Source organism: Strongylocentrotus purpuratus, unplaced genomic scaffold, assembly GCF_000002235.5.
Source record: "Strongylocentrotus purpuratus isolate Spur 01 unplaced genomic scaffold, Spur_5.0 spur5_scaffold_1, whole genome shotgun sequence".
NCBI classification, from domain to species: Eukaryota; Metazoa; Echinodermata; class Echinoidea; order Camarodonta; family Strongylocentrotidae; genus Strongylocentrotus; species Strongylocentrotus purpuratus.
In genome coordinates, this window is record NW_022145594.1 from 35,385,446 (window position 1) to 35,411,200 (window position 25,755).

Sequence of the window (25,755 nt, forward strand, 5' to 3'; positions counted from 1 at the left end):
AACATGTATTACACAACTACATGTTGGGCAAGGGGCGGTTGCTTTGTCATGTTTGTGTAATAATAATGATAATAATGGCTGGAATTGTAATAATAGCGTCTTTTCCATAAACACGAGAGAAACACGATTATCAGAATAATTGCTTGACTGGTTGCTTTTATTCACAATACTTCTAAAATTAACGAAGCATAATAGTACATTTTACAAACATTTCTTTAAATGTAATACAAAGTTTTGATATGGGGTCATGAATTTGGTTCAAATGAAAATATTGGAAGCATATGCGATCCTACAATATTCAGTGATCGTTGTCGCGGTTGAAATCGACTCTGAAGTGATGATATTGTAAATAATAAGCTCTTTATGTTATATATGGTCGCAGCTACTATTGTATGGCCGTAGGCGCTATTTGATATTCAAGTTTCTAGAAAGCACAAGTGTTTTAAGGGCTAAAATCTCATCCACAGGGGCATCCAAATATATCAAAATTGTAAAGAATCACTATTCAGGCATTTTTCAAAATTTCCCAAAACTTTGTATAATCTTTAAGTAATATTAAAGTATACATCCTCAATTACAGAGATTACTGATAGGAAAGAATGTTCTGTAAATCATTGTATAGATTAGAACATGTAAACGACAACTAAAAAAAAACAAAACATTCTAAGTCTTAACACAGTATAAATATCGACATGGAATAGGGATGGGAATAAGCGTTAGATGAGTTTCACAGAAGTCTCTTGCACAAGAGTATACTAGCAATTGGAATATGAAAGAGCAGTATATACAGATTTTGTTTTCTTCCTTTGTTAACAGTTCGGTTGTTTCTTGAATTGACAAAAGTATTTGCAGTATATCTAGCGCTGGAATCAATTTAATAATTTTGAAGAATGTAGTAATCTATTCGATATACGAGTAACGGATTACAAACAAAGCCTTATCGCGAAACGTGCAATCCTTCGATATAAATATTAGAGCATGGACCAGTAGGTCCATTATAAGAGCCCCCATGACACAACCAGGGACTGACAGAGCTAGGCTCTGCTCAAGGCTTAAGGAATGTAAAGTGTAGTAAAGTGTCAAATTAAAGTATATTCCTGCAGACTGTTAGCTTTCCAAACAACTATAAACTTGAATGTAAAAGTGGCGATTACAAAATTGTATGGAATTCCTTATTACGTTCATGTATGCTTAAACTAGAAAAGCCATATTCATAATTATGTAAGATACTATCAAAGTTATACGATTGTCAACTTTCAAAGTAGCAGACCCCGATATAACTTCCGTTATGTGAAATATATAGCTTTGTTTTGCCTCCAATTTGTTTTGGTCAGATTTCTCTGAATTGTTGTTGGTGTTGTTTTTATTTCCAAAATCAGATACAAATATTATACATAGTAAAATATACAAAATGAAATATGTATACATGTACATAGACAAAAGTCGGTGGAAAGCCCAATTCAGCAGTGTTTATAGAACACTACTGTTCTTCCTTGGGGCCCTTACACTACAATATGAACATAAAAGCGACATATAGCAGAACAGAAACAAAACATAAATACAAGTTGTTTTAAAATACCAAAGTGACAAAAAATTCTAAAATAATATCATACGCGTACACACCCACACACCCACAAACACACACACACACACACACACGCAAGGTTATGCAAAAATCATTTGAATTTTAGGAAGTGTGTTAAGAAAAATTGTCAGTTATTAGGGTATGGAAGGATCTCAATGTAGTTACATTTCGGATGTATTCTGGTAGTTCGTTATATTGCGTCGCTCCCCTTTAGAAGATAAAGGGATCAGGTAACTTTGTCTCAGATTCTAAAACAAAATCCTGGATTAGTCTCATGTTGCAATGATAATCATAAACCTTTAGGTCAGTCAGAAACTCCATGACTTTTACAAGCCGATCGCCTGTCTGATTATCAAGATATTTATGATTGGAAATCGAAACCAAATTTTGCGTTTGCCAAACGGTTTTCTTAACACTACAGTCTACTGGGCAAAACGATTTTAAAACTTTTTTGAGGCACTTCTTGATCATTTTCAAGCGCGGTTTTGTTAGGGCTTCAATAGTACACCATATAACATACACAGATATGGCTTAGGACCGTGCATTTCAGATTTAACATTGTTAAACGAGGCCTTTAAAGAATTAATAAATTAATTTATTTCTTATATTTTGATAGGGTGGCTCATTATCACCAATAATGGTAGTCTTTCATGAGGCCTTGTTAAACAAAATAAGAAGCAATAGTTAACAAAAGAAAAAAGAAACAAATAATAATAATAATAATAACTAAATCATGAACATAAAATCATATCAAACAGCAGCAAATAATAAGTACGAACATGTATAAACGTATATGCAAATTATTTGGTATCCTTGTAATGAATGAATGGTTTGTTTGTTTTGTTTTGCTTTTTCGTTTAAGGAAACGTTGCTGCATATTTATAATATCTTAATATAACATTATAATATAGACGGTAATTATTATTTTTTTTAATCGGATGAAAGGTAACTATTAGCATATTTCGGTATGTATCAGATTAAGAAAGACATTATTAGGTATATCAAAATTGTTATATACATATTTACAGACAAAAATAGGACAGGATAATAAATTACTGGATAATATGCAAAATTAATACATGTAATCTAGTATAGCAGTTGAATGTGAACTCTTAAATAACAATAAAAATACACATTTATTCATAACTGATAATACATTTTAAGAACGAGTAATAAGAAGTCATCAAAACTAAGCAGCTGTAAATACGGTCGCAACTATTTAAAAGATAATCAACTTAGTTGCAATGTCAATACCCTACTGTACATCCCATAGGAAACATAACCAGATTCCGTAATACGTCATTGTCTTTTTCGCGCTTTTAAATAGGTGCCTCACAAGGATACTGAAATTATGTATGGTTGAATTTTCGGAAGTAGTTGCTATCTTTTTATAATTTTTTGTCTCTTTCTCATTTAAAAAATCAAACAAAAATGAATGGTCGGTGTGGAATGGCCTTAGCTTATAAAGGCAGTGTATATACATGTATGGCTATATTCGTGTTTTAGCATTCCTTAAAGCTATTTACAATTGAATCCACAGGAGATCATAGATGGACTGTCTCTCATGTGCATCGTTTGACAAAAGGAGAACCAAATTACACTGTAAAAACACAAATAACGTGTTCCATTTTTAATTACTTTTTGCTACTCTATCTGTACAAAGCTTTACAGTATTAAAGTGTCATGGTTATATTTAACAGATTATTGATAAAATAACAACAAATGTTAGTGCAGCAACCTTTGATGTTCAACTCTGTGTGCAGAGTCGAGTCAGGCGAAATGATTAAGTAGTATTACTATGCACTTATTTAATTAAAGCATTACATCTGGCATGCATATAAAGTTTTGTCGCTGAATTATTGATTCAATGCAATCCGTCGTGCCCATAAATTGAAGGCCAACACCGGGTATTAAGCATTCCTTGTTGGTCAATTCAAGTTTACTTTTGAGTTTAGTTTTGATATATTAATCCACACAATGTTAATTCTCATTAATTCCATTTGTTACTCATTAAGATTATCAACAAAGTCAGGTTCACGTCGGCTTAAATATACATAATTGTTTGGAAGATAGGTAAGTTTTATATGAAATTACAGAATGGTACATTATTTTTGAAGACGGCTGTCAAATTAAAAATGGCCGTCGGTTTTATTTAAGATGTGACTATTTGCATTTACAAGTTTTCAGAGATTATTTATGCTTATACCGTAGTATAAAGATATAATTTGGTATGTCAAACGTTTTAGAATACAAAACAGGTCAGTGTATAATATGTTAACAACTTTCATTTATCATTGTAGAACTTAACATGAACGAAATACATGAATATAATGATAAAGCATATACAAATCTTCCTTTTTTCTTGCTTTCATTCCAAAGCATACAATAATCAAATGTTTTAACACAATATTTTCATCTTGTTCACGCCCATGGCTTTGTTTAAAGAAAAGACAATGACTCGAAGGTATAGCCTTAACATCGTAAGATTTTAAGATTCCAATAAAGTGCATAACAATATCAAAAGCAATTAATAAAGAATAAGAAATAATACAGCCTTCAGCATATAAACTCTTCCCTACCACATTAGATTTTTCAATGCCAAAACGCATAAATTGTGCTATGCAAAAGCCGTTTAACACTTCAAATTGTGCCCTACCAATAATTGAATTAAATAAAAGGTAAATAAATCCTTTTTGCACATACATATATTTTGGACATTTTTCTTATTTAAATTTAATTTTTTCCGGGGTGTGGGGAGTTATTTAGATCTCCATTTTCACATCTTTAATTCATTTAAAATACTTCAATTTTGACTTACAATAATTAAAACCTTCTAACTCGTTGCCAGCGATTCAGTGATTTCATTAATTTTCATATTCACACAATATTGATATCATTATAATGGGCACCTAAAGAACTTGCGTGCATTTTAAACAAGGTAGATCAATGATATTATTTCATATAATTGGTTACGAAGAAACGTATGATGCGGCACCGTATTTAAAAAAAAGAATGGGCACAAACAAAACAATGGCAAGTTTTATTCAGCATTAACGTCGTTATCTCCATACCAAATGTCATGCTATTATCAACATAACATTTTTTAAAGTGCACAATTCCTACCATATTCAGCAGCATTCTCCTGGACTATTCATTCTCTTCTGGGGGGTATTTAGGAAGAAAATATATCTTCTTCGAGATCCCTTGTTTAATAACTTCTGGAGTTTTATCATATTTATGGTTGAAGGTATTCTTCCCGACTTTTCGTGTTACCTGTAGAAAGAAAATAGAGTTGGTGCATTATGAAAGGAGAGGATAAGTGCAGATAGGTCTAATATTAAATTTATCATTAAACTTATCATAATAATATATACATTAATTGATTTTAATACTAACATAATTCAGACAAATCCAAAGTTGATTTTCGTCCAGAACTGAAATAGCGGATTGTCACTAATACTGGACCAGCCAGAGGATTAATAATGTTATTGGAAAGATTGAGAAAAACTAAAAAAGAAATTTGCATTAAATGACATGTCATGTCCCCTTTCGCTATATCGCTATAACACATGATGACACATGTATACGCCCTCTGTCAGCAGGGCTGGGCAAATACTAGTTGGTGTGTAACAGAAAGTCAACATTGTTCCTCACTTATCAAAAGAGTTAAGATGTTAAAGTGTTGACGTTGTTCGCATTGGCGGTTGCATGCATGTGGGCGTGTTGTCGAGTGTGCGTGTGGTCGTGTGTGCGTGAGTTTTTTTTTTTAACTTAATAGTCCGTAATTTATATACTCTACTGCTTGAAAAAACTTACCTGCTCTAACATGGTAGACAAGTCACTGACATGGGCATTCTTAAGGAGTTCCTTACATAGCATCTGAATGAACCTTGAACCACGGATTACGCTTCTATCTGGAACGTTTCCTGCGAAAATCGTTAGGAAACGTTAGCTGTTTATGATAATATCCTGCATGTTCAGATAAGGCGCATTTACAGAAGCCCTAAACTTAGGAATCACGTGGCTGATCGAAATACATCCTTTATCTTTTTTGTTTTATTGAAGAAACTTTTTGTGTAATGAAACTAAAGACAAAACGGAGTAAAAATCAAACAAGCCTTATAATGAACTGGAATCAAGATAAATAACTTCCCGCTATGTATTAGAAAGGATTCTACCATAGTGGCAGATGACTCTTCATTTAAAATGTAACTTAAAATAAAGGAGGAGTCGAGGGGTAGTGGTTCGTTCACTTCACTCTCAACCCAAGGGTTGAGGATTCAAATCCCATCCCGTTGCTAACGTCCTTTGGCAAGACATTAATTAAATCTCCACCCCCACCCAGGTCTGAAATGGGAACACAGTAGGATGGTACAATCAGGAAGATGTAAGAGAATTCCTGGTAAAATGTTTGAAGTTATCTAAGTACAGTGAGCGTCTATAATAATAATAATAAAAATAATAATATGGATATTTATAAAGCGCCGGTATCATTGCACCTGGATGGAATGCTCTCCAAGTTCCAGGGCGTGGAGAATGTACAAATATTGTTTGCGGAAAAGCCTGAATCCAAAGACTTGTGTAATAAATACAAGATATATGAACCGCTAAAATAAATCGTCGTTGCATGGTATTCAAACCCTGAATTCAAATATTACTATTATTATTAGTATTATAATTATTATTGATAGTAATGATAATAACACTCACCATTTATTAGGCGCTAAATACGGTTGTTCTAAGCGCACCATTGTCTGTCTACAAATTACCATTCAAAACCTCTAATGAACATGCATATGTAATGATAAAACAATAATATCATTATCATTATAAATATTACAATCTATATTATTATCAAACTTCTTACCCGATGTTGTAGAATGGACAACGAGAAGGTCGGATGCGTCTGATATTTCCATGTCGATGTCAGCTTCAGTTTCTTCCTTTGCTTCTGCATAGGTATAATGACATGGTAAGGAAAAATATTATGGTGGAAAAACCACGGATGTGTGCATTTATTTGAATGGTGATTCAAGTATGATGGCGGGACCATAAGCTACACACTTTCTTTTCAAACGCTAAAGGCTTGTTTAGATTAGACGTGGGAAAATCACAGCCTTTTTGTTGTTGTTATGATGACGTAAATTGTCACAAGCTTTAATTTATGTATTTTATAGCTTCTCTGTTGCGCGCAGTTGCCATTCGTTTTTCCCGTTTAATAGAAAAAGAAAATGTAAAAGAAAAAGGCAGCGGCTGTTTTTCATTGAGTGTATATGCAGGCTGCAGAGCTAATGGACCCACGTAGCTCAAGAACACCTTGGCCATGCACCATATTTGTGTTTTCAAGAAGAACGTATTTATTTCCAAATTTTAATCCCATTAAACATATGAAGAACGGTAGGAAAGAATTCCTAAAATGCTGTCAGGAATCGAACTGAACACCTTGTCGTTATTGTGGTCAATTAAAAATGGATCCCTGAATATTAGCGACAATCTGTATAAGCCTAAAGAAAATGAAAACAAGTGAGTGAGCCTTTTGAACAAAACGAATATGTGACGTACGGATTCGGAAGATGAGATTTATGGGACGCTTGATACAGGAAGAACACTTGGAAACCCTTGCAAATGACAGGAAAATCAAGGGAAAGAGGGCTCGAGAAAGCAAAGGATAAGAAGATGAGTGGTTTGGTTAGAAAGTTCGGAAAATTGCTGGAGAAGAGAGAATTGAAAGACCCGGGAATGAAGCACCTTGTTAGTATAATAGAAACACAGTGATGAACAAATACCATGATCGCATCATTCGATAAATATTGACACCTTCTGAGAGAGGGAAGGGGGTATGGGAGCATGGGACATTTATATAAAGTTAAAGACATACACTGTGAAAAGGTTGGGCAATATTTTCCATCACTCTGCCCAACGTTGTGCCAATAGCCAACCCAACCATCTATTGGGTAATATTCTGGCCAGTGGTATTGATAAACTTAAGTACATGCATAATTGTTTCGTATTTTGCCCGACAGGAGGTCAAGATTTTCCCAACCAGTAGGCTACCTTAGTCGTGCAGTTGAAGGGTCATATCTTTGCCCACATTTTGGACAAAATACGAAACAATTATAGACGTGTGAAGTAGGGTACTTACGTTTACCAATACCACTAGGCAAAATATTGCCCAATAGATGGTTGGATTGACACTTGGCACAACGTTGGGCAAAGTGTGGGAAATATATTGCCCAACCTATCCACAGTGTAGACACTTACTTTCACGGTTACCCTGGAAGAAAATCATCTTCGGTTTTCCTTTCATGTACTTCATCCTAGAAACCTTATTCTCGATAAACTTATAAGTAACCGGTTCATCAGTGCAATGAATGCCTGTCGAGGAGCCGTTTCCCATGATCACGAACACTGCAGAGGGCATGTAGTGATGGCGAGCATAACCCGCGAACGTCTCTAGCTTGTCTTGAAGGTCCTGCATAACCATTCACGAAAACAAAGCGTTTAATAGTCATTGAAGTTTAGATTTAATTTGAAGTTTAGATTTAATTTAAAGGGAACCAAAACCCTTCATACTTAGTTACTTTTATTGTAAAGTTTAAGATATTTGAATACAATCAGTGAAAATTTGAACAAAATCGGGCAAGGAATAAGGAAGTTAAAGCTTTTTGACATAACTAGTTACTAGAGGGCGATATTTAATTTGATGACATCATTTGTGGACAACTCTCCATGCCTTTTGTACATCAAATTTCACAATTCTTTCGATTTCTTCGTATTTATTTGTGTTCTTGATCCGACTTCTTAACATGTGAAGTAGAATATCATTTTGCATTCTATACCTTGCTTTCCGGGGAGTAGATTATCTCAACAACAAGAAGGAAGGAACAACATGAAATTTGATGTAAAAGAGGCATGATAATTTGATTTATTCGTGATGAATACGATTATATTATATCCTCACAGAGGTTTATTCATGAATCTTTATTGAGCAATTTTTATTGATCGATTAAGTTCTGAAAGTACAAAAACTCTTTGTAACAGTAGTACATCTTATTGTCAAAATCATTTAATGACGAGAGGTTATAACGATTTATTCCAACTTTGTGGGAAACAGTGATCAACTACTTGACACCATCAATTCCAATTGCATTATTGTTTGCATATGGAGATGGAGAACTATGGTTCGGATAGAAAATCCAATTTTATGACAAAACAAATTTGAGGCTAAATAAGATTTTAAGTTGTTTCTGTTTCACGTTGCTAAGTTATATTATTAACAATAAAAGGCCATTAGATTAATAAAAAACATGCTCTTACCTCAGCTGTCAAATCCGAATGGGTTTCGATCTCATATCCTATTTCCGTGAACACGTGTTGAATATTTCGAACGTCGACATCTGATCCCTTCCTGTCTTTAGTCATGTTAAAAAGGAACATGAGACCCTTTTCTTTATCGTCCATTTTGTAATTCTGAAATCGACAAAATATTTTTGAATTTATATATCACTGTAATATATAAAAAGTTATGTTTAACTAATTTCCTTTAACATTGATCAATTTTCAGCAAATAGTGTTCACATAATTGATTACAGAATTTATCGTTATCTTAACAAGTCCTGTGCTGATCGTAGTACACAGTCTATAACGGAGGTTTAAACCTCGACTAAGCTTGCTGGGATGTTTAACTCATCAATGGAGTACATATTGTGAAGCACACAATCCCTTAAGCACTGCCACAATTCTGTAAATCAATGAACTAACCTTATTGGCCATTATGATATAAATATTTTATTTCATGACTACATTCATTTCAGATTTTTGTAACGGAAATTTGAGTTAAATGTTTCACTTTAACAAAAACAAGTAATTTGAAGAGTCATAGACAAAGCCCGGGGAACCAGGGCGTCACGCCCCTCCTTGTTTATCCGGTTACATTTGTTCTCAAAAAGTTGGTCATCAGCTGTGTGATTACAACTGTGTGACTCCGTGATTTGTTTTCAAACTACAGGTATTAAAAAAAACGACAAGGAACGGAAATCGTCATGGCCCTGCAATTATCTTTACTTTTGAGAAAAGGGTACAAGACTAGCATGACTTGAGCAACATAATGGGTCAGGGTCTGGTAGGCAATACATTACCTTATTTCAAAATTTGAAAATTCATGTCGATTTGAGGTTTGGGGAAATGACACCTCAATCTTTAGAAATATGGTTTGTTGAACTTGTTATCAATTCAATGTCCTTGTATCAAATATGAGGTTATTCAGTTCTCGTTAATGGGAATGAATTATATCTATTCGGTTTAGTTTCATACATTGTCAGGCAATATTTTTAGAAACCTTTTCTGGGTCCAGCTGCTCCTGAGAAGGGTAAGCTTGCTTCATCGTCTGTTTGTAGAAACCGTTGCTGTCAGGCTTAACTGTGAATTTGAATACATACAGAAGTATACTTGTATATGAATACTTTGAAGAACGGCTATAATGGCAAATGCGTTAAATCTCAATTTTACACACTGAGTAAGAAATTTGGACGTGTGAAACTATGTGGAGTAAACGGCAATAGATCCTAGAAGAGACGGATATCTTGGATGGACAAGTAATCATCATTATAATTTTTGACGCCTATCAATATGTTAACTTACGAAATCACTGCAAATTCTATTCAACCGCCAATTCGGGTCACGTCATTATAAAGACATCGAGAGTTGTGTGGTCGAATATAATTTGGGACTGATAAATAGTCAAATTTCTTTTGAATTGAGAAATTTTGCATCCAAGTCCATTTTAAAAACAAGTGATGAATTAAAAACTCTTACGATTGTATATTGACAATATGTCCAAAATTATTTTAATAGCTTATGTTTTTTTAAAAATGATTTGAAAGGCAATCTAAATGTTTATCCTGCATAACGCACGTACCTGCTTTATGACCTTCCTCTCTCATCGTTTGAATATCAGTTCATTGCATAATTGATTAATCAAGGGTGTGTGTGTGTTTGTGCGCGTGTTTTTGGTGCATGTGTGTGGTTGTGTGTGTATCTGCAAACAAAAGAAATTACATTTTTAATTTTGTTCATGATAGATAAATGTAAGGATTTACCTTTTACTTGTAGTTGCATGGATTCTGGGTCGCCTTCTCCTGTACGTTAAGAAAAGTTTTAAAGGAAAATAGCCTTAGAAATTCGCGGTGAAAAGTATATTTGATCTTAGTCCATGTAAAGGGCATTGAAAGTATGATATGATGCGTTATATAAATGAAACATTCTTTGTCATTTTTATTTGCCATAGAGTTTCAAGACAATTCTCTTTGGTGTATTCATTTTTATAGCATTATTATTTCGGTGCTCGTTGACCTTTACGTATGTCATTTATTTGTTGGTCTTTTGATAAGCAAATTAGGCTTTAATCTAATCATATTACCCCAAAACATTTAAAAATTATATTTTCTTTCAAAGTTTCGAATCAGATTCTATTTCGTGATGATCAAAGGCTCACCAAATACATCGTAACAGAATAGTATATTTCTTTATGTATTTGAGCGTCTTTGCCACATCAAATTACACTGTAGTCAGAGAAAAATAAAAAAATATGACTCCATAACAAATAAATATTTTCATTCGTTTTCTTCTGTGAGGTATTTTCTTTTCGTTGAAGGACTGATGATGATGAGTGTTCATAACTCAACCTAGTGATGACGAGCCATCAATATAAAATTACCTTGAATCCTCCGATGTTTCTTCCGACTCTAAAATATGTTGGCAGCACACACCCTATTTACTTCATTGATGTGTTTGGCTTTTGATAAAGAAATCTGAAACTATTGATAGTACCCCATAACATTTTAACGTGATACTTTCTTTCAAAGTTGTTTTGTTTCAGATTCTATTCCGTAAAGATCAAAGGTTTACCAAAAACAAGGTATCATATTAAGATATAACTGCACCCATTCAAACATCATCGCCATAATAAATAACATCGTAGTCATAGAAAAATCGGAAATATAACTCTATACAAATAAAACCTTGTCCATTCGTTTTGCACTACGAGATATTTTCTTTTCTTTCCAATACTGACTATGATAAGTGTTCATAACTCAACCCAAGGATGACGAGCCATATATATATATATAAACATACCTTGACTCCTCCGTTGGCTCCTCCTACGCCATAATACTGCACAACAAATCGCAGCCAGTATAAGAATGATAACGATAACTACTGGTACAACTGCAAATAGATTAAAGAATATCGTCAACGAATCAAACTTGTCGTCGATCACTTTTCTGTTAGACTCGAAATACTTAAATGTTAAATCACCATTTCGATCAAATAAGATTAACACTCTTTAACATTCTGGATCCTACAGCATAAATGTTGATTCTACACGTAGACATAACATGGTTAAAGTATTGATCTGACATTTTTTTTAAAAAGTGGTCAATCCTCAGCCATTTAAAATTGTGATTTCACACTACAGTTTTCAGAGTGCATGATTAGCAGTTAAAAGTACATTTAACTTTTTCTTATACGGTAAAACCCGCTCAGTCATATGTCATCTGGATTGAATGTGAAATTAAGTTTAAAGTATAACATCCAACATTTGTGCGGATACTGTTTACTGATACCACAGGTGACAGCAGTTTTACATTGTTTATCAACTGTCGAATACTGGTCGAATAAAAATACAACAAAGACATTTCGTCTTGAATTCTTACCAACTCCACTCAGAGATAAAGTGGTAGATCCTATAAAGATCACGGTCACAGTCACTGTTTTTTGGTCTTGCGATCCCGGGATATCAGAAGCGACACAAACATAGGGACTTTCACTCGGTTCAGCGACGATGGAGATTGACTTGCTTTTCGTCCCGTCCATGTTAACATCTTCCTTGACATTAGTTGCATCCATCTTGTTGGATCCGTGTGAGAAGAAAAGATCGATGTCTGGAAAGTAGCTTGAGGCTGAGCAGGTGATGGTGATGTTATCAGAGGTTAAAAGAGTACAGGTTTGTTCGGCATCGTTTGGAAGTATTCCTCGACATTCATCGATAAGGGGAAAGGGTTCCATCGGAGGAGCTGAAAATGAAATAGTACACTATGACTCTATCAAGGAAAATCATCATGTCTTCATGTAGGAGAACTGTCATGTAACACACAAAGCTATTTCTTTCAATTTAAATTTTCAGCTTGAATATATAACAATAACTATTAATATAAAGGTAAATAATGTAGTATATAAATAATGAATTTTTTCTTCCATCTTTTTACATTCAACAACTATTATGATAGCATGTAGGGGTAGTGTTACTATAAATCATGGATATAATTATGGAATAACCTTCTTTAGGGTTATTTCTCAGTCATACTTCAAAATGTACACAGAATGATATGCTTACCAAAGACGTTTACTTCTGTGAAATTGTGGATCAGGATCCCTTCGTAGTTTGTTACTATGCATGTATATGTTCCTTGATCTGAAACTGTAATGTTTCTGATGATGAGAGAGAAGTCATCGTTTATATAGCAGACCCCGTCAAGAACGCATGTCCCGGAAGTGGATCCCCCTTCCACCCATTTGATCAGGTTGGATGGCCTCGTGGACTCACCTCCTATCGTCCAGTTAACGGAAGATGGCGCTCCATAGAATTCGCATTTTAGAGCAAGCTCATCTCCTTTCTCCGCATTTTTTTGTAAGTCGGTATACACAAAACCATCTGGTATATCACAATTCACACCTGCATTAAAAAGGAGGAAATAAGTGGTTTGTTTAATTCGTGACGCAATAATGTTATTCCATAAAGGCAACAGATAGCTTACTTGCAAAGAAACAGCATCTGGAAATCTATTAGCAATGACACCTTACAGTACCAACATATTATAAACGCATCATGTTGTGTAGCAGAACCGTAACAAATACCGTGATATACGAATATATTCTAAAGCTAGATATAATCGCAATGAAATTTTTTGTCATTGCATTGTTTTCGTTTACATTCTTCTATATTAATATTCTTCTTCTGGTTCTTGTTCTCGTCCGGAAATCTCATTCGTTTTGCACGTAGTGCTTGTTATTCTCTAGTTATTTCCTTTCCACAAGCCAGATTCCTTTCAAACTTCGTAGGCATAATTCCTGATATGCAATCTATGTCACTTCATTATTTCCCCCCAAAATCACTCATGCGTAACAATCCAGACGTCCAGTTGTTCGTTTCTTGTCCGTTTTAAGGCCTTTCTTTCTTCCTTCCTATCTTCACTAGCCTAGATCCTACAGACTTTTAACATATTCCTCTAGATCGTCCGAGAGATTTTTTTTCATCTGCGATGTATAACCTCAACTTTAAAATGCCAACTTCATACTCGATTTTCAAATCCGGAACCTACTCCATCAAAAATCTCTAAAATTCTTGAAAAATGGACGCCTAAAAATCTAAAATTGTCACAACTTTCTCATACCAATTCCGTTTCCTCTCAATTTCTCACAGTATCCTTATCTTATAATTGTACATAACCATGCCATATTTCATGCTCAAATGGCTATGCAAAAAAAGAAGAAGCGCCCTTTAAAATTCAGGGAATTTGCTTTCTTTCTGTGGCCGTAGCTCTATCGTGTCCGGCCAAACCCGTGCCCTTTTTTTGGATATAGAAACTAATATGACGTCACACGTATGACGTCACACGTATAGCAGTCCACTATTTCTGCGTACAAATCTAAAAGTCCCTAATACTGCTTCTTTTAGGGCGGTTACTTATGCCGCCATGACTGGTTTAGATAGCAACGCTTCTTTTATACGTGTTTCAATGGCACATTGTCAAGTTCTATTGTTCCTGTTTCAGTCGACTGACCAGTTGGTTTATTAGGACAGGGAGGGTTCTGATAGCCCCCCCCCCCCTGCTTCGACCACCTGTTCGAAGTGACTCCTCGTGTCCTTCATTGGAATTCATGGTGGCTATTTTATCGACAAATTTTGTTAAATAATTAGGTGGAATAATCGATTTAATTACCTTTCAATCGTCCCATCACTATGACAATTTGTTTAAAAACAATGTGGCGAAAATATATCGAGCCACGAAGTCCAATAAAAGAGTAATTTTAGTCGTAATATATACTGTGGTTATTACGATGATAATAGCTGTTCTATGATAATTATATACATGCGGCTGATAACTTGCATCTCAATTAGAGTAGTCACATGAGTAGACACATGAAGTATCATGACATGCAATGCACCTGCATACATCGGGCCGCCTTTTCTATTAACGGTACGACAATGATCTGAATTTCATTTCACCAAAGCATGAAGTCAACAGCAAACAATGCAGTTGGAGTTACCGTGTAGAGGTGAGCATCATTAGGGAGGATCAAAACCAAAGCCCCCAAGGATAGTGAAACACTCTGCACTTAATAATAATTACAAATACTATTTATAAGAATCTATGATAAGAATCGACATATTTATTGGTATATAATGGTGTTATATTTTTAATCGCAGAATGTGGAGCACCAGGATATGAAATGCTGAAACGGATATCTCAAGACCAAGTTACTTGGAGAGACACTTGATGTAGAATTCTGTTTGGGTCACTGAACCTGTCATACTGACAGATCACCATTGATGATGATATTACATATTTTTTTTTTCCTGAGAGCAAAGAAATAAGATATAGCATACCTTATTATTGATGTAAACGGCTTTAAATAAAGTAGTACACCCCGTTTATACGAAGGAGGTTGGTTGAAAAACGGTCAGGGAAATACAAACATAATACTTGTGAAATTTATTAGGAATATCCATTGTTGTCGTCGTGTTTTTGGCTGTTTTCGACAGTAGTTTCGACTGTTTCTGTATACTGCTTGCCAACTTCTATGCCCGGGCCATTATTATAATCATTATTAGTATTTATAACGATTTTGTGACTTCAGTATTTAAACGCCAATTAGTAGTGCTCTCACTTTCCATATAAATCTTTAAAGAGATAAAATCTGACATAATTAACATGTTTCAAGGATATAATTTAAAACAAAATCTATGTTTAACCACAATTACACACGGATAGCTGAACATCTCGCAAATAAGCAGATTTTCCCCGAAATAAAAGGTGATGAATCTACTGTTGAATGATTATGTTGAGTTTAAATATGTACATCTTATTTTAATAGAGCAAGAGTGATCCAGTATACATGCAGTTATCAACTAAATTATTCATAACCTTACCAAGCTTATGTAATTTATGAAGTTCTTGATAAAATGTTTAAATTCAGATCTAAGTTTTTTTTGAGAGTGTGAAATATTAAAGCTCATATCGTATTGTATTCAACAGAGGTCTTTATTCAACCAGCCCACCTTTTATTATTTAGTAATGAAAAACACACAAACGGAAATAATTTCAAGGGGTAAGACTATTTGTTAGTCTGTTAATATTTCGCTCTTATACAAATATCTTTGTAAACCTTCTGAAGTTTTAATTGATTTCCATTTGTGCAAGTAAACATAAGAAATAACATGTTGTATCGTGTGCTAATAGCCAAAAGTTAGCTGGAGTATACTCTATAAATAAATACTCTTCTAACTCTTCACAGACCGTGAAAAACAAGACATTGAATATGAATATAATCCAAACAGAGCCGTCCCACATTGCATTCAAACACAAACATAATGGAGAAGGTGAATAAATAATATCGCAGATTATGAGTAGAAAGAATGAGAGGGATATACAGAGTGAGTCAGAAAAAAATGTCCCACTTTTCAAAAGTTGTATTGTTTGAAGTATGAATATTTAATCATGGGTTTCATGATATGTCTTGATAAAGTTATCCTTCCAGTACATTTAGGTATACCATTTTCATTTGAATCTCTGCATGCATGATTGAACATCAGACAATCTTCACAAGACTGCCAGATCTCACTTGCGCCAAGTTGCTAGGTGAGGAATAAAAATTGTTTTGAACAAAGACAGCCAGACAGACACAAACACACACACACACACACACACACACACACACACAACACCACACACACACGCACACAAATATGCACACGCACTCAAACACACGCACATCCACACAACAACAAAAGACATAGCCAACGATTGATAATGTACTTACGTAATGCGATAGCACATTGGATTCATGAGCACTTCATGTTGATGATGATGATAATGATAACGATTAAGATGATAACGATTAAGATGATGACAATGATGATGATGATGATGATATGATGGTGGTAGCGGGAAAGATTGTCAGGGCAATGCCACTTAAACATTCAGCGATCTTGATAAAAATGAATGCTTAAACAGAAAAGGGGAAATTATGAAACAATTGTTACCGTGTGTTTTGTGTGTGTGCGTGTGGGTGAGTGTGTGTGTGCGCGCGTGTGTGTTGCGTGCGTGTGTTTGTGCATGTGTGTGTCTGTCTGTCTGACTACCTTTGTTCAATGCACTGTTTTATTCCTCACCCAGTATCTTCGCGCAAGTGAGATCTGTCAGTCTTGTAAAGATTGTCTGATGTTCAGTCATGCATGCAGAGATTCAAATGAAAATGGTACCTAAATGTACTAGAAGGATAACTCTATCAAGATATTTCATGAAACCCATGAGTAAATATTCATACTTCAAACAATACAACTTTTAAAAAGTGATACATTTTTTTCTGGCTCACTCTGTAGATGTACAATCATGGAACACTTTTGTACAAGCATGGTTATGCCAGACATGTGTCTAACTTGCATTATTACTTTTGATCGTATATTGATTCCCAGGTACCTTCTTTTTATGAATACAACATAATATGGTCCGTTTGATCAGATACCTCCAGTATGTATTGTCTTCCTGGGCCTCATCCGATGCTTCATAAAAGCGTTTAGAATTTACCTTGCGAAGACCACAAGGGTACAAAAGACTTGTTTGTTGTTGGTACAATTGAAAGCAGTTCATAAAAGTGAAGTAGTCGAACAGGTAGATTACCTCGGAGCCGCCCACTCGGTTTGGTACAACGTCTATGTTCTTAACCTACAGAATGCATTTCACATGCTCTAGTAGGCGGAGACAAACAAAAATTATCGCTCATTTTATTGTTATATTAGGCTGTGCATCGCTTGTCTCCCACGCTCAAACAAGATCATTTGTCAAAATTGAATGCAGATCATGTGAGTGAAGGAAATGTAGAAGCGCGTCAGATGATGACAATGAACTGGTAGTTGTTTTATTTTTTCAAAACATATGCAAATAAAGGATATCTATTTCTGACTATCTCTCTCTCTCTCTCGAACGTTAAAAGCAATATCTTTTACTGGGTATTATATGTATCTGAATATAGTCCGACCTTACTAGAATAGTCTGGGACCGTTTGATTATGGTTTTATATTTAATGAAGTGAGAACGAAGCCTACTTTCAGATTTAAAGGGACTTGGTAGCATATTTGAGAGAAAATGGTGCTAAGGTAGTGACTTCAATGCTAGATGTACAATTAAAGATAATCTGAAAGTTTGAGTGATGTATTCATGGATTTCAGCAAAGCATTAATTTGACACTCTTTAAAATTCAATTCTTATACGTTGATTGGAATATCATGGATTGAGGGATTTTGCAATAATACAGTTTAAACATTATTTTACAATTATAAAGCAATACGTATATTATGTTTCAAGTGAATCAAAATTAACGTCCATAGAATGCGAGGTACCATGGTTAAATCCTTGGCTCGTTGTTATATTTGATATACGTAAATGCTATCTGTTTTCATCAAATGCGTAACAATCTATACTAATTGAAAATTAAAAGTTGATGATATGGACGTTCTACAAATTGCACTTTTTATGTTCCGCTTACAAAGCTGTCAACTACCTTCATACTCTCCCCCACCGTGCCCTATTATTCAATATGAATAAAATAATATGTACACTCTTATCCCACTGGACAAACCAACAATTCCATCTAAGACAACCGTGAACCGTATTAGCCCTTATTTATTCGACACACTTATTGTTATATCTAGAACTCTCATCCTATTGAAGTTGAAATCTAAAGTGGACATACTCTTTTAGTACCACTTTCTTTCCGGATTTCGCAACCGACACACCATAGGTATTGTTATTTCAATATATGGTAAAACCAGCGATAAATACAATATTGCACCTAACATGCCCGTGCTTACGTATGAGATAGCACACGGCATGACCAGGTTCATGTCCCTGGTATTATCTCCCCCTTGAACCTGATTTTTGTTTTCCTTCATCAGACTAACGCACTGCACAACAGTATTTTATACCGTTACCTGTTAAGTAATAATGTACATAATGCTATTAAGTGGCCTCCCTTTACACGGTGGCTGACTTTGGAATAAATGTTTACGTTTTTTATTTTAATAATGTATTAAAAGCATTCAAAAATGAGAAATATCAGCCAAAAGAGGTAGTAAAAAAAGAACAACAAAGATTACCGACCGACCGACCGACCCATGTTTTTGCACTTAAAGGGCAACACAACATCTTTTTTGTTTAGGCATAATAGCAGGATCTTTATTATATAGATAACTTGCATTTCAATAAGAATAGGCTAACCCTGTAGCGAGCAAACATGAAGTATCATCCATACATTGTATGACATGCATCTTCAACTGTATACATCGGGTGCCATTGTCAGTCATGTCATGACAAGGATCCGAATTTCGATTTAACAAAGCATGAAACCTACTGCTTACAATACGGTTTGGGATTTCCCAAATCTGCCGCTCATGTTTCAATTTCTAATTACACGCATTGCGACTAAAGGGAGCGCGTCAATTGCAGTAATGTTATCAATATGGACTTTTAGATTCGCACGAAGACAATGGGGAATGCTACGATCGACGTCCTTTTAATACACTGCCTTGAATGGACGTCACACGTATCAGTCCACGCAAATCTAAAAGTCCCTATTTATTCTGTTACTACGGCGTATTCCACACCGTGTCGTTCGATCATATTAAAAGTAAATAATGGTACGATATACAAAGTTAAAGTGACCTTTGTATTAAATATAGGAAGTGAGACATCGCTCATATAATATTGTAAACGAGCGAGAAAGGTCAGATTTTACGATATTAACCAAGATGGAGGATTCATGATACATTCGACAGAGAACCTTAATAAATCTTCCAGATCCAATTCAATAGAAACAAGTTTAAGATGAGCTAGTTTGAGAAAATTATTAAACATGCAGCTTTTCTGATATCATCCGTTTGAATACATTGAGAGTTAAACAAAGGCGGGCTTCCACTGTTAGCTTGTTTCACACTGTCACGCAATAATTAACGAAAGTGTTAGAATAAAATTGTATTCAACTTAGAAGGGTTCAACAGATTCTTGTTACTTTTTCGAGTTGTGCATAGCATAATATCATCTCGTAGTACAAGTTTATCAGATATAGCTGGAGGAACTAAATCATTAAAACATTTAAAAACAAGACAACAAGTGGCCTTGTCGCCAATTTATTGAGAGTTGGCCATTTTAGGCCATCCAAGACCTGTCGCGACGGAATATGCCAATACTGTTTAGAAATAGTATAAGCTGCCGTTTTATGAAGTTTATATAGCATATCGACATTATATTTAAATCAAATAGACCTAAATCAATTGTCACAACCTTAAAGAGGTAGCCTGGTCAGCGGCCGGGCGGCGATTTTTTGTTGTTGCCAATTCCGCCCGGACACCGCTTGTGTTTAGGGCATCGCTCGGTCGCCGCAGAAGTTTTAGCGCGGAGTTAACATTCGGGCGATATTATATTTTCTTCGTTATGATAACAATCTTGACCTCACCCAAAAACCTTCTCGTTAAATGGTTAAAAATGGATGAGTTTATTTGGGATGTTATCTTTTAACGAAAGTCTATTATCAATCTCTCAAATACTTATTATCACATGTGATCTTTCTTGTATTTGGGTTAAGTAACATTTGTGTTTTCTTTTGCTATTCAAGATAAAAACACCTTATTCTCCTTGCGCAGGCGAAATGGCACAGCGGACAAGTGAGTAGAGAGGCTTAGATATCATGAGACAACAAGTTACAATGCTATTAATAGTAATTAAAGTTTATCCTTTGAATTCAAACAAGATTCTAAGAAAGCCTAGATATATCGCATCATCTTAATCAATGACGAACGAGGCATAATTTAACTTGCAAAAGGATTTAAGACCAAAGACGCACATGAAAGTGGCCTGACTCATTTTCTCTCTATCAACCAAAATTTGATACAATGCGATAATAATAACCTTTATTAAGAACCCTGGTGGTCAGTCACCCATGGCAGAAAATATTATGAATAGGGTATCATTTCACAGAAAACAAATAACTCTTCATGATGAAAACATTTGAAAGGCATAATGGTTATGTCCTTCTAATCAGTAGCTTCCCAACTTTGGTACCCTACTTTGGTACCCTTTTTTAAAACACAAATTGCTATTGATTTGGCACTAAGCTTCTAAAAGTGTTATTTTCAACACCGGTAGGTCGACTTTCAGCACTTTCCGAGTATCTGTACGGTGACTCGTTCAGCACTCAAAGGTGCTTTTATTATCACTAAGTGTACTGATGAACAAACAAACGGGCTTTTAAAATCACCGACAGTGCACATTACCTGATATTAATATTATGTACAGTTCTTGTTCATCATGATTCAAAATGATCCGCAAACCATAAAATGTCGTTAATTAGCAACGATCATAATCACACTGACCAATTTAAAAGTTTTAAAGAAAAAGTATTTTCTTTTAACAATACGCAAATTCGTATGCAAAATTATCAAAGCTGTGCATGTGCTAATTCATTGACCTCATCATTGATTCATTTGGCTTAGACTTGTCCCTAGAACCCATTTCTTCTATACTTCAAAAGCTTAGTACGACAAGTGTAACTCCATACGCAGCATATGTTTTAGCACTTCATTTTTGTTTATTGTAACTGATTGTTTCAATAAGTAAGTATATGTTCTAATCAAGCATACAAAACACTAGTTACGGATTATATAACATTTCTTGCAAATCCATTCTTCATTCCTACAGATTGTTTTGAAGTTTTGAATATTGTTAAATCATTGAAAATAAATTATTCAAGAAGCCATGATAAAATTCGTAGACATAATCAACAAAATCCCAGGGAGATTCATAACGTCATTATTGCATATTTGCAATTCATCCCTTACTTGAGGTATTTTTCTGGATCCATTAAAAGGTCATTGAATTTTTCCAAAAAGGTGATTCGTCGCCAGTTTTAAATAACTGCCCTGTTTCCATCCTTTAGTTCGAGTATTTCAAATTTCTTTATAAAGATTCGTTTATAATATAGACTGTATTACTTTTTAAACAAAAATAATTTGCTGTACCAAGTAAAATGTTGATTTCAAAAACCCCATTCAACTAAATTAGCATTCTTGCAATTATTTGATATAGTGTCAAATGCTTAACTGGTCAATATCAACTTATTTGTGTATTTCTGGATTTGAGAAAGGCATTTGATACTCTGAAACATTCAATACGTACATTCAACTTTCATGGTTACAGGGCTTTTACAATAATATGGTTTAACAAATTATTTAGCAAATATAAAATAATATGTATGTTATGATTCGACTAAATCAAAATGGGTGTATGTAGAATACGGAGTACCAAATGGTTCAATTATTGGCCCGTTTTTATACTTGATATTCGTCAATGATGTCTGTTTTTCATCAAATGCGTTATCAAATGTATATTATTCGCTGATTACACCAATGTATTTTGTTCCAGCTCAGATCTTTAAACGTTTTTAAGCATAATCCATATTGAAATTACGATCTAAAGCGAAAAGACTATCCCTTAAATAAGACAAAATAATTTAATATACTTTCAAAACATGAAAGGCAAAGAAAAAATTAGCAAACATTGGAATAACTTTGGATGGTAAATTATGATGAAAGTAAGGACCATACCTAATATATTAGTATTCTAATTAATACAAATCTCAGATGGACTAACCTTGTGAAATATATGTATTAAACATTATCGCCCACATTGTTAAAACATTTGTTTTCTTATCTTATTAAAAAAATCTTCTAGTGTCAATATGGTTTATTCTTGATAGATAACATTTATATCTTCTAATTACTTTATTGATCAATGTCTATGCCTCTTTAGAATGATCAGGACAAAGTTCAGCGTAAAAAACTTTATACAGTGCGTCCTAGAAAAAACGAAACCGAGAATTATCGAAGTTATCATAGCTTAATCACAAGTATAACTACTTAATGGCACATATTTGTAAAGCTTATATCCTCTTCCTTCATTTGATGCAACTCATATGATTCACATTCCATGAGTGATAAAAACAATTTGAAGAGAGGGTACCATAAAAATCATTTGGCGGGCAATATCTAAATTTCAAAGAGAAAATTACATTTCTAGAAAATATATTTTCTGCCCTTTCATATGGCACCTCAACCAGGAGAAATGAGCCAGGGATGACAACGTTCTGTTTGTTTAAAGTAATACTTACATTTCCATAATTTGATTAAGCAAATTTGTTTTCACTGGCTGTCTGCCGTAGCAACAAGCAGAGTTGACAAAAGACTTAACTCCGTTTCGTTGACGATCAGCCATGCATCAAGTCTTTCGTCTTGTTTTTTTTTTCGTTTATGAAATTAACGTTTTTCAAATTGCACTTTTTAATGTTCCGCTTACAAAACGGTCAAAAACATTCACACCCCTCCAGAATTCAATATGATTAAAGATGTACAATCTCATCCCACGGCCCAAAATGACTATTCCATCTAAGAAACCTTCCAACCGTTAAGCTCTTAAATGTATTCGACACACAAGTCCCTTTACTTGGAACCCTCTCCGTCTTGGATTCGAAATATAAATTGGACATACTCTTTTAGTTGAACCTTAAACGGATTTTGCGACCAACAGACCACTGTTGTCGCTATTTAAATATTTTCTAACATGCGTATGGGATTCCCCACTGTATGGCAGGTCCATGTCTCTTGTATCATATCCCACATGTTAATTGTTCAGTAATACATGTACAAAATGCCAAGTGATATCCCCCCAAATCATGGCTGCCTTTGGAATGAATGTACGTGCAGCATAGCGACAAAAGCTCCATCCTAATAATATAGATAAGTTGCATCTCAATCAGAGTATACTTACCCTGTATAAAGCACACTTGTACTACCAGGCAAACATTGCATGACATGCAGAGCAACTGTATAACTCGGGCCGCCATTGTTGTTCTTGTGATAATTAACAAGGATCCGATTTTCATTTTATCACCGAGTGAAGAACAGCGAGTGGGACGGTTTGGGTTTTCCCCAATTGACATCTTATGTTTCCTTTTCTATAATACACGTATTGTAACAAAAGGGCGCGCGTCAAAGTTTACTGATGGTGCCAACCATTCTGTAGCTCCGACGTAGATCGATGAGTGGCATAATAGGGACTTTTAGATTTGTGTGGACTGCTACGTGTGACGCCCTTTTAAGGCATTGGCAGTCCCGTGTGACGTCCTTCCTTTTCTGAAGAATGAAGACCTTTAAAGTCGATGAAACATATCATAAACATCCACTGAAGAGCACTATAAATATGAAAATGTAATTATCTATTACTGGGAAAGGAGTATCTGGGGGAGGGGAGGGGGTAGGTGGGGGAATCTGTTCCCCACACCCTACCCCTTACTCGCTTCGCTCCCTCACTTGTCTCCAGGCGCCAAACGCCAGCCTAAGTCTGTGTCTGCTAACCAATGTATTATTAGGGACTTTTAGAATGAGTGGACGAGAACACGACGAACGCCGGCTGATCATGCGTGTCAACGTACTTAACTGCCCATGTTGACTACAATTAGAAATCTTTTAGATTGCACTCGACGATATACATGCATGCAGGAAGTAACATTATGAACATCACGGACAAAGAAAGAGGACAAAATATACAGTTCCTCATTCTACCCTCAACAAAAGAACATCACTTCACTGCTATTATGTAAAAATGTGTAGAACAGGTGAATATGCATGTGACACCTGTTCTACACATTTTTACATACTAGCAGGGAAGGGATGTTTCGGCTTTGTCTGCCTGCATGAGCAACTGTATATTTTACGCGCACGCGGCATACTAGTACCTTGAGCATGTAAAGGCGCTATATAAACATCAATATGTATGTATGTACTAGATTTAGGAAAATCAAGGTTAACGCATTCTCGATCGCCGACTGAGACGTCGTAACGCATGCGCAGTGCCTTAAAATGACGTCACACGTTGCAGTCAAAGCTGACAACGTGCAAATCTAAAAGTCCCTATTAACATCTGATTGTCAGCATATCAAGGGTATGATATAAATTCATTATCCGAAATAATTGCCTAGCAAGGGAGTGAAGAACACACATTAATTTATAGCAATGTTCAATGCTAGTGATCTAATTATTTCATCTGATACATGTTTTTGAACCGAGTGTATTAGTTTTAATGATATTTTATCAAAACCACAGTGAGTAGTGATTGCTGTATTCTCTCTGTTGATATTTCGTTAAAATGCATATATATTTGTAAATCTATACAAGTTGTATTGTCGTATGTAATATAGGATTTGAAATATTTGCAAATGCACGTAAACAACAGCAGTGGGGATCGTTTGTTGAGAGCCAGAACACACTCAATAAGTATATGAAAAAACACCCTTTAAGCCCTTCTTCACAGACCGGGAAAACGAGACAATATATGTGAATAGAATTTAAGCCTGATATCCTCAGTTCATCAGACCAATGAGTTGTAATGAGACATAACCATAACAGAGAAAGGGAATAAATGATACCAGAGATTTGAGTAGAAATATAAATAGAGAGAGGGAGAGAGATAGAGAGATAATGTACAATTGTGGAACATTTTTGAGCATGCATGATTACGCCAGTCATGTGTTCAACTTGCATTAAATTCTCTTGTTTGAAGAATGATTCACAGATGCATTCTTATATGATTACAAATTATATATGATCCGTGTGATAAAAATAACTGAATTATATTATATTCCAATTAAGGTTTAGTCTCCCCGGGATTCATGATTTATGTGCATTGCGAAGACCAAAGGGTGATAAAAGAGCGTGTTGTGGTTTTGCACAATTGAAAGATTTTCAAACAAGTAAACACTCAGGCAGAATGCCCCGGGTGGCCCAC

The 25,755-nt window shown here is 34.9% G+C and overlaps 1 protein-coding gene and 1 long non-coding RNA gene across 2 annotated transcripts; both read right to left on the reverse strand.

Moving 5' to 3' along the window:
• Nucleotides 1-1,480: 1,480 nt before the first annotated feature.
• On the reverse strand, nucleotides 1,481-10,708 carry LOC577169 (caspase-3-like). Its single transcript, XM_030978730.1, has 7 exons — nucleotides 10,684-10,708; nucleotides 9,924-10,003; nucleotides 8,903-9,055; nucleotides 7,847-8,057; nucleotides 6,453-6,536; nucleotides 5,402-5,511; nucleotides 1,481-1,507 (listed from the first exon to the last, which is right to left on the reverse strand). Exons 1-7 carry the CDS (start codon nucleotides 10,700-10,702, stop codon nucleotides 1,481-1,483), a joined length of 684 nt encoding a protein of 227 aa, XP_030834590.1. The 5' UTR covers nucleotides 10,703-10,708.
• Nucleotides 10,709-12,588: 1,880 nt separating this feature from the next.
• On the reverse strand, nucleotides 12,589-23,858 carry LOC115921490. Its single transcript, XR_004062903.1, has 3 exons — nucleotides 23,740-23,858; nucleotides 12,978-13,316; nucleotides 12,589-12,657 (listed from the first exon to the last, which is right to left on the reverse strand). It is a non-coding gene; the product is annotated as an uncharacterized LOC115921490 (long non-coding RNA).
• Nucleotides 23,859-25,755: the final 1,897 nt, after the last annotated feature.

Excerpts from the sequence above, each read along its gene's own strand:
- LOC577169 (XM_030978730.1), bottom strand. Across the intron at positions 5,512-6,452 it reads TGTCCATTCTACAACATCGG|GAAACGTTCCAGATAGAAGC; the intron begins GTAAGAAGTTTG and ends CGATTTTCGCAG. Across the intron at positions 1,508-5,401 it reads TGTCTACCATGTTAGAGCAG|TGTAAGGGCCCCAAGGAAGA; the intron begins GTAAGTTTTTTC and ends TTCATATTGTAG.